The 14,596-nt window shown below is 45.2% G+C and overlaps 1 protein-coding gene across 5 annotated transcripts in view; it reads right to left on the bottom strand.

Moving 5' to 3' along the window:
• Positions 1 to 14,204, bottom strand: part of LOC106608062 (1-phosphatidylinositol 4,5-bisphosphate phosphodiesterase beta-1) — a 278,537-nt gene extending 264,333 nt beyond the window's left edge. For 2 of the 5 annotated variants that reach the window (XM_045720987.1, XM_045720988.1), the window contains exon 1: positions 13,836 to 14,203. In XM_045720987.1, coding sequence (XP_045576943.1) covers positions 13,836 to 13,934 — 99 coding nt within the window. In that variant the 5' untranslated portion in view covers positions 13,935 to 14,203. Of the gene's footprint in view, positions 1 to 13,835 lie in introns of all 5 variants that reach the window. The other 3 variants (XM_045720989.1, XM_014205741.2, XR_001329372.2) reach the window with 2 other exon arrangements.
• Between the last annotated feature and the right edge of the window lie 392 nt (positions 14,205 to 14,596).

Raw genomic sequence — 14,596 nt, 5'->3', positions numbered from 1 at the left:
GGTATAGGTCTATGACTGTATGGTATAGGTCTATGACTGTATGGTATAGGTCTACTACTGTATGGTATAGATCTACGACTGTATAGTATAGGTCTACGACTGTATGGTATAGGTCTATGACTGTATGGTATAGGTCTATGACTGTATGGTATAGGTCTATGACTGTATGGTATAGGTCTACTACTGTATGGTATAGATCTATGACTGTATGGTATAGGTCTATGACTGTATGGTATAGGTCTATGACTGTATAGTATAGGTCTATGACTGTATGGTATAGGTCTATGACTGTATAGTATAGGTCTATGACTGTATGGTATAGGTCTACGACTGTATGGTATAGATCTACGACTGTATAGTATAGGTCTATGACTGTATGGTATAGATCTACGACTGTATGGTATAGGTCTAAGACTGTATGGTATAGATCTATGACTGTATGGTATAGGTCTATGACTGTATGGTATAGGTCTATGACTGTATGGTATAGGTCTACGACTGTATGGTATAGGTCTATGACTGTATGGTATAGATCTATGACTGTATGGTATAGGTCTATGACTATATGGTATAGGTCTAAGACTGTATGGTATAGATCTATGACTGTATGGTATAGGTCTATGACTGTATGGTATAGGTCTACGACTGTATGGTATAGGTCTATGACTGTATGGTATAGGTCTATGACTGATGGTATAGGTCTATGACTGTATGGTATAGATCTATGACTGTATGGTATAGGTCTATGACTGTATGGTATAGGTCTATGACTGTATGGTATAGGTCTATGACTGTATGGTATAGGTCTATGACTGTATGGTATAGATCTATGACTGTATAGTATAGGTCTATGACTGTATGGTATAGGTCTATGACTGTATGGTATAGGTCTATGACTGTATGGAATAGGTCTACGACTGTATGGTATAGGTCTACGACTGTATGGTATAGATCTACGACTGTATGGTATAGGTCTACTACTGTATGGTATAGATCTACGACTGTATAGTATAGGTCTACGACTGTATGGTATAGGTCCATAACTGTATGGTATAGGTCTATGACTGTATGGTATAGGTCTACTACTGTATGGTATAGGTCTATGACTGTATGGTATAGGTCTATGACTGTATGGTATAGGTCTATGACTGTATGGTATAGGTCTACGACTGTATGGTATAGGTCTATGACTGTATGGTATAGGTCTATGACTGTATGGTATAGGTCTATGACTGTATGGTATAGGTCTACTACTGTATGGTATAGATCTATGACTGTATGGTATAGGTCTACTACTGTATGGTATAGATCTACGACTGTATAGTATAGGTCTACGACTGTATGGTATAGGTCTATGACTGTATGGTATAGGTCTACTACTGTATGGTATAGATCTATGACTGTATGGTATAGGTCTATGACTGTATGGTATAGGTCTATGACTGTATAGTATAGGTCTATGACTGTATGGTATAGGTCTATGACTGTATAGTATAGGTCTATGACTGTATGGTATAGGTCTACGACTGTATGGTATAGATCTACGACTGTATAGTATAGGTCTATGACTGTATGGTATAGATCTACGACTGTATGGTATAGGTCTACGACTGTATGATATAGGTCTATGACTGTATGGTATAGGTCTACTACTGTATGGTATAGATCTACGACTGTATAGTATAGGTCTACGACTGTATGGTATAGGTCTATGACTGTATGGTATAGGTCTATGACTGTATGGTATAGGTCTATGACTGTATGGTATAGGTCTACTACTTTATGGTATAGATCTATGACTGTATGGTATAGGTCTATGACTGTATGGTATAGGTCTATGACTGTATAGTATAGGTCTATGACTGTATGGTATAGGTCTATGACTGTATAGTATAGGTCTATGACTGTATGGTATAGGTCTACGACTGTATGGTATAGATCTACGACTGTATAGTATAGGTCTATGACTGTATGGTATAGATCTACGACTGTATGGTATAGGTCTAAGACTGTATGGTATAGATCTATGACTGTATGGTATAGGTCTATGACTGTATGGTATAGGTCTATGACTGTATGGTATAGGTCTACGACTGTATGGTATAGGTCTATGACTGTATGGTATAGATCTATGACTGTATGGTATAGGTCTATGACTATATGGTATAGGTCTAAGACTGTATGGTATAGATCTATGACTGTATGGTATAGGTCTATGACTGTATGGTATAGGTCTATGACTGTATAGTATAGGTCTATGACTGTATGGTATAGGTCTACGACTGTATGGTATAGATCTACGACTGTATAGTATAGGTCTATGACTGTATGGTATAGATCTACGACTGTATGGTATAGGTCTAAGACTGTATGGTATAGATCTATGACTGTATGGTATAGGTCTATGACTGTATGGTATAGGTCTATGACTGTATGGTATAGGTCTACGACTGTATGGTATAGGTCTATGACTGTATGGTATAGATCTATGACTGTATGGTATAGGTCTATGACTATATGGTATAGGCCTAAGACTGTATGGTATAGATCTATGACTGTATGGTATAGGTCTATGACTGTATGGTATAGGTCTACGACTGTATGGTATAGGTCTATGACTGTATGGTATAGGTCTATGACTGATGGTATAGGTCTATGACTGTATGGTATAGATCTATGACTGTATGGTATAGGTCTATGACTGTATGGTATAGGTCTATGACTGTATGGTATAGGTCTACGACTGTATGGTATAGGTCTATGACTGTATGGTATAGGTCTATGACTGTATGGTATAGGTCTATGACTGTATAGTATAGGTCTACTACTGTGTGGTATAGGTCTACTACCGTATGGTATAGGTCTATGACTGTATGGCATAGGTCTATGACTGTATGGTATAGGTCTACGACTGTATGGTATAGATCTACGACTGTATAGTATAGGTCTAGGACTGTATAGTATAGGTCTATGACTGTATAGTATAGGTCTACTACTGTATGGTATAGGTCTACTACTGTATGGTATAGGTCTATGACTGTATAGTATAGGTCTATGACTGTATGGTATAGGTCTATGACTGTATGGTATAGATCTTCGACTGTATAGTATAGGTCTCGGACTGTATAGTATAGGTCTATGACTGTATAGTATAGGTCTACTACTGTATGGTATAGCTCTATGACTGTATAGTATAGGTCTACTACTGTATGGTATAGGTCTATGACTGTATGGTATAGATCTACGACTGTATGGTATAGGTCTATGACTGTATGGTATAGGTCTATGACTGTATGGTATAGGTCTATGACTGTATGGTATAGGTCTACGACTGTATGGTATAGGTCTATGACTGTATGGTATAGATCTATGACTGTATGGTATAGGTCTATGACTATATGGTATAGGTCTAAGACTGTATGGTATAGATCTATGACTGTATGGTATAGGTCTATGACTGTATGGTATAGGTCTACGACTGTATGGTATAGGTCTATGACTGTATGGTATAGGTCTATGACTGATGGTATAGGTCTATGACTGTATGGTATAGATCTATGACTGTATGGTATAGGTCTATGACTGTATGGTATAGGTCTATGACTGTATGGTATAGGTCTATGACTGTATGGTATAGGTCTATGACTGTATGGTATAGATCTATGACTGTATAGTATAGGTCTATGACTGTATGGTATAGGTCTATGACTGTATGGTATAGGTCTATGACTGTATGGAATAGGTCTACGACTGTATGGTATAGGTCTACGACTGTATGGTATAGATCTACGACTGTATGGTATAGGTCTATGACTGTATGGTATAGGTCTATGACTGTATGGTATAGGTCTATGACTGTATGGTATAGATCTACGACTGTATGGTATAGGTCTATGACTGTATGGTATAGGTCTATGACTGTATGGTATAGGTCTATGACTGTATGGTATAGGTCTATGACTGTATGGTATAGATCTACGACTGTATGGTATAGGTCTATGACTGTATGGTATAGGTCTATGACTGTATGGTATAGGTCTATGACTGTATAGTATAGGTCTACTACTGTATGGTATAGGTCTACTACCGTATGGTATAGGTCTATGACTGTATGGCATAGGTCTATGACTGTATGGTATAGGTCTACGACTGTATGGTATAGATCTACGACTGTATAGTATAGGTCTACGACTGTATAGTATAGGTCTATGACTGTATAGTATAGGTCTACTACTGTATGGTATAGGTCTACTACTGTATGGTATAGGTCTATGACTGTATAGTATAGGTCTATGACTGTATGGTATAGGTCTATGACTGTATGGTATAGATCTTCGACTGTATAGTATAGGTCTCGGACTGTATAGTATAGGTCTATGACTGTATAGTATAGGTCTACTACTGTATGGTATAGCTCTATGACTGTATAGTATAGGTCTACTACTGTATGGTATAGGTCTATGACTGTATGGTATAGATCTACGACTGTATAGTGTAGGTCTATGACTGTATAGTATAGGTCTATGACTGTATAGTATAGGTCTACTACTGTATGGTATAGGTCTATGACTGTATAGTATAGGTCTACTACTGTATGGTATTGGTCTATGACTGTATGGTATAGGTCTACGACTGTATAGTATAGGTCTACTACTGTATGGTATAGGTCTATGACTGTATGGTATAGGTCTATGACTGTATAGTATAGGTCTATGACTGTATGGTATAGGTCTATGACTGTATGGTATAGGTCTACTACTGTATAGTATAGGTCTACGACTGTATTGTATAGGTCTACGACTGTATAGTATAGGTCTACTACTGTATGGTATAGGTCTACGACTGTATGGTATAGGTCTACGACTGTATAGTATAGGTCTACTACTGTATGGTATAGTTCTATGACTGTATGGTATAGGTCTACGACTGTGTGGTATAGGTCTATGACTGTATGGTATAGGTCTACGACTGTATGTTGTTCAATATGTTGAAGGATGTGTTCTATGACATCATGTTATGGTGCAGATTATATACAGGTAACTGCCAAAATAAAGGAAACACTTGAGTAAATTAGGGATACAAAATATATTGAAAGCAGGTGCTTCCTCACTGGTGTGGTTCCTAAGACAATTAAGCAATTAATCTGGATCCGGGAAACTGGCCCTAGATGTCTAGTATTTATTATACTGTATGTCTAGGACCTATAGCTGTCTGACTGGGGGCAGCTCTGTAGAGGTGACAGATCATCACTGGCCTCTGGTCATCTTTAACAGCGGAAACCAGCAAGACAGAACTGAAATGGTGGTACCTGATGTACACACTGACCCCTCTGACCAGAACTGACTGCTATCGTATCGATCCTACTCTATTACAGAAAGCAGACGGACGGACGGAGGGAGGGAGGGAGGGAGGGAGGGAGGGAGGAGGGAGGGAGGGAGGGAGGGAGGGAGGGAGGGAGGGAGGGAGGGAGGGAGGCGGAAAGAATGAATGTGTGAGAGACAAGCAAAAGCGATAAACAAAGAGGGACCTGGAAGAGACAGACAGACAGACAGACAGACAGACAGACAGACAGACAGACAGACAGACAGACAGACAGACAGACAGACAGACAGACAGACAGACAGACAGACAGACAGACAGACAGACAGACAGACATAACAAGAAAACATCAATTTGCAAGATGCTGAAAATGGTTTGCTATGGTGCACTTGCTATGGTGACGTTTGCTATGGCAACAACGATTCGTTGTGACTCTGTAACAGATTCAAGAAGGATTGTTTTGGTCAATTTACACACATGAAGAACATACCATGTCTCATGACAAATCAGAGGGAAGATGCACTATATCAAGTCCTGGTATAAAGAGTCGATGATAATAATGACATATTAAGACTATGGCCATGGTTGTAGTGTTTGTCACCGGTTGAAAAAAACGACTTTCCCATTAGTCCTAAGCTTCACGGAGGACTGATGGATTATGTTGTAACATCAGGCTGAGAGAGCTAAAGATGGCTGGTGGCCATTGACAATCTGCTTAATGATGTGAAAACAGCCATTTTCACAAGCCTGGTGGAACAAGCCTGATCGCTGCGTTCATCATTATATTTCACATGGTTCCACCAGGCTGCATTTTCACCAGCTTCTCATCTTCTTAATGTCCCAACTCTCCCTGGCCACAGCTACACACATGAAGTCATTATGACTTCCTCAGAGGCTATCATTGGGGGGGTGACTCACTGACTCTCACTCTCTGGGTCTGCATTCACACACATCTCAGAGGATAGACTAGTCTTAAGAGCTAAAAGGTTTTCTCAATTTCTTCGGGACAAAATCTTACACCAGGGAAGGAAATCGTCATCATTACAAGGTGTTTTTCCAATTTAGGAGTACTTGTGATCGTTAAGAGGTTTTGTCTCAGCTCTCCTTTGAGTGAAGGGACAGAGGGAAGCAGGCAGACAGAGTTGGGACATCCTCCGTGGACGTCGGAATTCACCCCTCACTGTGGTGTTCCATGCCATTAGCCATAGCCTAAAAATAGGGATGGAGAGAGTACAACTTGTTCTGATTGTTTAGCTTCTGTATTATAACAATGTCTGGGTGATTAGCAGTACAGACAGATGGAGTCTACGAAGTAAAACTGTCTTCAAACCCACAAAAAGGATTTGGTATGAGAAATACTTTCCTGCTTCCTCTCTACTTCTCTGTCTTTCTTTCCCTCCCTCCCTTCCCTCTCCCTCTCTCCCCCCTCCCTCCCTTCAATCTACCCTCCCTTCCCTCTCCCTCTCTTTCCTTCTTCCTTTCTCCTTGCTCTACAACACTTGTGTCAGACAGTGTACATATGTAGGATTTTAATTTGATCTATATTGTCACAGCAAAATAAACCTGAACCATTTGTCCCTAATGTTGCTTGATCTGTGGTTAGGCTTTTAGCTGGCCAAAAGTAAGCTACATGAAAAGTGTGATACTGTTGATATAACTGTGTGATAGGACAATTCTCAGCAACAAAAGAGTGATTAAATTAAGATCCTACATCTGTAATACAATAACTGCATTCTGGCCACTCCATGCCATCTCCACCATGCTGAGAGGATTTTGTTTCCATCTCGGCTCAATATCGTACCAATCACTCCACTCTTCTTGCTCCACTGTTTGGTCATGTATGGTCAAGGTTCCCCATGGTTACCATGACACTTATTTTCTGACATCCAGCTGAGACAGGGGAAAGGTTTTGATTTTGAACTTACTGGATGATCTATATCTGTCTGCCTCTGTCTCTCTCTCTCCCCCCACTGTCTCTCTCTATCCCCTCTGTATCTCTATCCCATCTGTCTCTCTCTCTCCCCTCTGTCTCTCTCTCTCCCATCTGTCTCTCTCTATCCCCTCTGTCTCTCTCTATCCCCTCTGTCTCTCTCTATCCCATCTGTCTCTCTCTATCCCATCTGTCTCTCTCTATCCCCTCTGTCTCTCTCTCTCCCATCTGTCTCTCTCTCTCCCATCTGTCTCTCTCTATCCCATCTGTCTCTCTCTATCCCATCTGTCTCTCTCTATCCCCTCTGTCTCTCTCTATCCCATCTGTCTCTCTCTATCCCCTCTGTCTCTCTCTATCCCATCTGTCTCTCTCTATCCCCTCTGTCTCTCTCTATCCCATCTGTCTCTCTCTCTCCCATCTGTCTCTCTATCCCCTCTGTCTCTCTCTATCCTCTCTGTCTCTCTCTCTCCCCCCTCTGTCTCTCTCTATCCCATCTGTCTCTCTCTCTCCCCCTCTGTCTCTCTCTATCCCCTCTGTCTCTCTCTCTCCCCTCTGTCTCTCTCTCTCCCATCTGTCTCTCTCTCTCCCATCTGTCTCTCTCTATCCCATCTGTCTCTCTCTCCCCCACTGTCTCTCTCTATCCACTCTGTATCTCTATCCCATCTGTCTCTCTCTCTCCCATCTGTCTCTCTCTATCCCATCTGTCTCTCTCTATCCCCTCTGTCTCTCTCTATCCCATCTGTCTCTCTCTCTCCCATCTGTCTCTCTCTATCCCATCTGTCTCTCTCTCCCCTCTGTCTCTCTCTATCCCATCTGTCTCTCTCTCTCCCCCCTCTGTCTCTCTCTATCCCATCTGTCTCTCTCTATCCCATCTGTCTCTCTCTATCCCATCTGTCTCTCTCTCTCCCATCTGTCTCTCTCTCCCCCTCTGTCTCTCTCTATCCCATCTGTCTCTCTCTCTCCCCTCTGTCTCTCTCTATCCCATCTGTCTCTCTCTCTCCCATCTGTCTCTCTCTATCCCATCTGTCTCTCTCTCTCCCATCTGTCTCTCTCTATCCCCTCTGACTCTCTCTATCCCCTCTGTCTCTCTCTCTCTCCCCCCTCTGACTCTCTCTATCCCCTCTGTCTCTCTCTCTCCCATCTGTCTCTCTCTATCCCCACTGTCTCTCTCTATCCCCTCTGTCTCTCTCTCTCTCCCCCTCTGTCTCTCTCTATCCCCTCTGTCTCTCTCTCTCCCATCTGTCTCTCTCTATCCCCTCTGTCTCTCTCTCTCCCCTCTGACTCTCTCTATCCCCTCTGTCTCTCTCTCTCCCATCTGTCTCTCTCTATCCCCTCTGTCTCTCTCTCTCTCTCCCCCTCTGACTCTCTCTATCCCCTCTGTCTCTCTCTCTCCCATCTGTCTCTCTCTATCCCCTCTGTCTCTCTCTCTCTCTCCCCCTCTGACTCTCTCTCTCCCCTCTGTCTCTCTCTATCCCCTCTGACTCTCTCTATCCCCTCTGTCTCTCTCTCTCTCCCATCTGTCTCTCTCTATCCCCACTGTCTCTCTCTATCCCCCCTGTCTCTCTCTCTCTCCCATCTGTCTCTCTCTATCCCCCTCTGTCTCTCTCTCTCCCCCTCTGTCTCTCTCTCTCTCCCATCTGTCTCTCTCTATCCCCTCTGTATCTCTATCCTCTCTGTCTCTCTCTCTCCCCCTCTGACTCTCTCTATCCCCTCTGTCTCTTTCTCTCCCCCTCTGTCTCTCTCTCTATCCCCTCTGTATCTCTATCCCCTCTGTCTCTCTCTCTCCCCCTCTGACTCTCTCTATCCCCTCTGTCTCTCTCTATCCCATCTGTCTCTCTCTCTCCCCCTCTGTCTCTCTCTCTATCCCCTCTGTCTCTCTCTCTCCCCCCTCTGACTCTCTCTATCCCATCTGTCTCTCTCTATCCCCTCTGTCTCTCTCGCTCCCCTCTGTCCCTCTCTCTCCCCTGTGTTTCTCTCGCCCCTCTGTCTCTCTCTCTATCCCCTCTGTCTCTCTCTATCCCCTCTGTCTCTCTCTCTCCCCTCTGTCTCTCTCTATCCCCTCTGTCTCTCTCTATCCCCTCTGTCTCTCTATCCCCTCTGTCTCTCTCTCTCCCCTCTGTCTCTCTCTATCTCCTCTGTCTCTCTCTATCTCCTCTCTCTCTCTATCCCCTCTGTCTCTCTCTCTCCTCTGTCTCTATCCCCTCTGTCTCTCTCTATCTCCTCTGTCTCTCTCTATCCCCTCTGTCTCTATCCCTCGGTCTCTATCCCCTCTGTCTCTCTCTATCTCCTCTGTCTCTATCCCCTCTGTCTCTCTCTATCTCCTCTGTCTCTCTCCCCTCTATCCCCTCTGTCTCTCTCTATCTCCTCTGTCTCTCTCTATCTCCTCTGTCTCTATCCCCTCTGTCTCTCTCTATCTCCTCTGTCTCTCTCTCCCCTCTGTCTCTCTATCTCCTCTGTCTCTATCCCCTCTGTCTCTCTCTATCCCATCTGTCTCTCTCTATCCCCTCTGTCTCTCTCTATCCCATCTGTCTCTCTCTATCCCCTCTGTCTCTCTCTATCCCATCTGTCTCTCTCTATCCCCTCTGTCTCTCTCTATCCCATCTGTCTCTCTCTCTCCCATCTGTCTCTCTATCCCCTCTGTCTCTCTCTATCCTCTCTGTCTCTCTCTCTCCCCCCTCTGTCTCTCTCTATCCCATCTGTCTCTCTCTCTCCCCCCTCTGTCTCTCTCTATCCCCTCTGTCTCTCTCTCTCCCCTCTGTCTCTCTCTCTCCCATCTGTCTCTCTCTCTCCCATCTGTCTCTCTCTATCCCATCTGTCTCTCTCTCCCCCCACTGTCTCTCTCTATCCACTCTGTATCTCTATCCCATCTGTCTCTCTCTCTCCCATCTGTCTCTCTCTATCCCATCTGTCTCTCTCTATCCCATCTGTCTCTCTCTATCCCCTCTGTCTCTCTCTATCCCATCTGTCTCTCTCTCTCCCATCTGTCTCTCTCTATCCCATCTGTCTCTCTCTCCCCCTCTGTCTCTCTCTATCCCATCTGTCTCTCTCTCTCCCCCTCTGTCTCTCTCTATCCCATCTGTCTCTCTCTATCCCATCTGTCTCTCTCTCATCCCATCTGTCTCTCTCTCTCCCATCTGTCTCTCTCTCCCCCTCTGTCTCTCTCTATCCCATCTGTCTCTCTCTCTCCCCCCTCTGTCTCTCTCTATCCCATCTGTCTCTCTCTCTCCCATCTGTCTCTCTCTATCCCATCTGTCTCTCTCTCTCCCATCTGTCTCTCTCTATCCCCTCTGACTCTCTCTATCCCCTCTGTCTCTCTCTCTCTCCCCCCTCTGACTCTCTCTATCCCCTCTGTCTCTCTCTCTCCCATCTGTCTCTCTCTATCCCCACTGTCTCTCTCTATCCCCTCTGTCTCTCTCTCTCTCCCCCTCTGTCTCTCTCTATCCCCTCTGTCTCTCTCTCTCCCATCTGTCTCTCTCTATCCCCTCTGTCTCTCTCTCTCTCCCCCCTCTGACTCTCTCTATCCCCTCTGTCTCTCTCTATCCCCTCTGTCTCTCTCTCTCTCTCCCCCCTCTGACTCTCTCTATCCCCTCTGTCTCTCTCTCTCCCATCTGTCTCTCTCTATCCCCTCTGTCTCTCTCTCTCTCTCCCCCTCTGACTCTCTCTATCCCCTCTGTCTCTCTCTATCCCCTCTGACTCTCTCTATCCCCTCTGTCTCTCTCTCTCTCCCATCTGTCTCTCTCTATCCCCACTGTCTCTCTCTATCCCCCCTGTCTCTCTCTCTCTCCCATCTGTCTCTCTCTATCCCCCCTCTGTCTCTCTCTCTCCCCCTCTGTCTCTCTCTCTCTCCCATCTGTCTCTCTCTATCCCCTCTGTATCTCTATCCTCTCTGTCTCTCTCTCTCCCCCTCTGACTCTCTCTATCCCCTCTGTCTCTTTCTCTCCCCCTCTGTCTCTCTCTCTATCCCCTCTGTATCTCTATCCCCTCTGTCTCTCTCTCTCCCCCCTCTGACTCTCTCTATCCCCTCTGTCTCTCTCTATCCCATCTGTCTCTCTCTCTCCCCCTCTGTCTCTCTCTCTATCCCCTCTGTCTCTCTCTCTCCCCCTCTGACTCTCTCTATCCCATCTGTCTCTCTCTATCCCCTCTGTCTCTCTCGCTCCCCTCTGTCCCTCTCTCTCCCCTGTGTTTCTCTCGCCCCTCTGTCTCTCTCTCTATCCCCTCTGTCTCTCTCTATCCCCTCTGTCTCTCTCTCTCCCCTCTGTCTCTCTCTATCCCCTCTGTCTCTCTCTATCCCCTCTGTCTCTCTATCCCCTCTGTCTCTCTCTCTCCCCTCTGTCTCTCTCTATCTCCTCTGTCTCTCTCTCTCTCTCTCTCTCTATCCCCTCTGTCTCTCTCCTCCTCTGTCTCTATCCCCTCTGTCTCTCTCTATCTCCTCTGTCTCTCTCTATCCCCTCTGTCTCTATCCCTCGGTCTCTATCCCCTCTGTCTCTCTCTATCTCCTCTGTCTCTATCCCCTCTGTCTCTCTCTATCTCCTCTGTCTCTCTCCCCTCTATCCCCTCTGTCTCTCTCTATCTCCTCTGTCTCTCTCTATCTCCTCTGTCTCTATCCCCTCTGTCTCTCTCTATCTCCTCTGTCTCTCTCTCCCCTCTGTCTCTCTATCTCCTCTGTCTCTATCCCCTCTGTCTCTCTCGCTCCCTCTATCCCTCTGTCTCTCTCTCTCCCTCTGTCTCTCTATCCCCTCTGTCTCTCTCTATCTCCTCTGTCTCTCTCTATCTCCTCTGTCTCTCTCCCCTCTGTCTCTCTCTATCCCCTCTGTCTCTCTCTCCCCTCTGTCTCTCTCTATCTCCTATTTCTCTCTCTATCCCCCTGTCTCTCTATCTCCTCTGTCTCTCTCTATCCCCCTGTCTCTCTATCCCTCTGTCTCTCTCTATCCCCTCTGTCTCTCTATCTCCTCTGTCTCTATCCCCTCTGTCTCTCTCTATCCCCTCTGTCTCTCTCTCCCCTCTGTCTCTCTCTATCCCCTCTGTCTCTATATCTCCTCTGTCTCTATCCCCTCTGTCTCTCTCTATCCCCTCTGTCTCTCTCTATCCCCTCTGTCTCTCTCTATCCCCTCTGTCTCTCTCTATCCCCTCTGTCTCTCTCTCCCCTCTCTCTCCCCTCTGTCTCTCTCTCTCCCCTCTGTCTCTCTCTATCCCCTCTGTCTCTCGATCCCCTCTATCTCCTCTGTCTCTCGCTCCCCTCTCTCTCCCCTGTGTCTCTCTCCCCTCTCTCTCCCCTGTGTCTCTCTCTGCCCTCTGTCTCTGTCAGGAAAGGCTTGGTGGGCTGTGGGGTCTGGAAAGAGGCCATGGAAGAGGTCCCCACCCTAATCCGAAAACTGCAAAAACACGGCTAGCACACGCTAACACATCAACATGGGGAAACACACACACACCTCACACCCCTCACAACATACCACCATATACTGAGGGAGAAAGGAGAGAGAGAGACAGAGAGACTGGAGAGAAAGGGGACAGAGGAGAGAGAGAAATGTTTAATTGCTATTAATGACTCACTAATGTGTATGTATAAAAAAGGTAGTTTGCATATTAGACTGACACTGTGACGATGTTTGATGCCTATCAAAATATCGGAATACACTGTCATCGCTTGTTTGCGCTGCTCTGCTACAATGACAACGATAACACCGCAGTATCAGTCAACAGTTCCGCTGTAGCAATCACCCTCACACAGTTGGCATTTCCAACGCAGATTTCCAACGCACACCAAATACTCCGTTGTTAATTGGCTGCTTGACAATTCTATGTTATTTACTTAGGCTCCCTTGGCAAAAAAACAAACAAGTTGTTTAAGCTATGAGAAATATCTATGAGAAACGCTTTGCAGTAAGTAGCCTTCTCTTAATGTAAGCTAATCTTACCCAGAGACGATATGCTTCTAGCAGAGACGTGCTAAACGGCGGTGCGCAATACATTTTAATCAAGGTCATTTAGCTGCTACAGCCAGTCTGGCCTGGCTATTGGGTATTACAATAGAGACTGATGATAGGCTACCAGTATACAACTCATTCAACCCGAGGTTTATAACGTTCAATGGCATAGTTTTGTAGAGATACAGGTGGAGCTGTATAGCGTTTTGAAACGATTATGGATTCAATATCACACTATTGTGTCAGCTTTCTCTGTAACACGGTTAATTCAAGGCAATGAGCAATCTGAAAAGACACGCACGCACGCGCACGGATTGCGCACACATACAGACAGAAACATACACGCACGCACACCATGAAACGTAAACCAAACATTCGAATTAACTGTGTTGTTTCCACGTTTTAGATAGTCACTCACAACTATAGCGCTTTCATGTCACCAGCCAAAAAGCTATAACCGGGGTGAAACGATAGCTTACTATTCCCCTAAACAGCCAGTTGAGACTGTTGCACTGTGGTAAATGTATAACACATGCGTTACAGTGCCGTGGTAAATGTGTAACACATGCGTTACAGTGCCGTGGTAAATGTGTAACAAACATTGGCAACACAAAGGACAGTGACAAACCCGTCCACTCGGACCAAAAAAAAATAATACTTACATCATCCCATTTCATAAATTTGTTGCCCTTTTTCAGGCTCTCGCTCACAAACACGGGCTTGAGCTGCAGCGCGTGAACTCCTGGCTGAGCTCCGGCCATTGACTCATCTACTCTCCTCAACAGACAGCAGAAGAAACGGTTTTAATTATTTCCCGCTTTCTCTCCCTTTCGCCTTCTTTCCTAAACGAAATGACCCTTCTGCTGAGAAGAACTGTAGGCTGACCGAAACCCCACTAGTGTTGGTAGTATCTCATCTCCGCATGGGTTAGCGGCTCTTAGCTTTGAAGCTCCAGGCGCAGCGGAGGGACCGAGTGAAGTCCGCTGGTGAAGAGAGGGAGAGAGAGAGAGACTGAATGAGTGTCTGCACTCCCATTTAAAAACAGTTAATGCGGGGGACGAGTTCAGTGGCTCTATGTGATCTAGCGCCTCCCTGCGCTCAAGGTATCTTGGATAGTAGACAACACACACACACACACACACACACACACACACACACACACACACACACACACACAACGAGAACGAGAGAGCACTGTTACACAAGTGAGACAAGTGGCCAAATTGACCACAAGCACTCTTGGATGTGTGATGATGTTGACTGACAGTTGGAAGGGTAATTATTGTAAACAATATGTAACAGATGTTTTTACTGACAGATTATTTTATGGACAAGGTGTTGGACCTCCTCTAGTTCCACTGTCACCTGACTGAACTGTACTGAACATAGAACATAGTGCATCATGCTTTTCCATGGGAAACAA

This window comes from Salmo salar, chromosome ssa06, assembly GCF_905237065.1.
Source record: "Salmo salar chromosome ssa06, Ssal_v3.1, whole genome shotgun sequence".
Taxonomy (NCBI): domain Eukaryota; kingdom Metazoa; phylum Chordata; class Actinopteri; order Salmoniformes; family Salmonidae; genus Salmo; species Salmo salar.
This window is presented reverse-complemented; position numbering and strand designations above follow the sequence as displayed.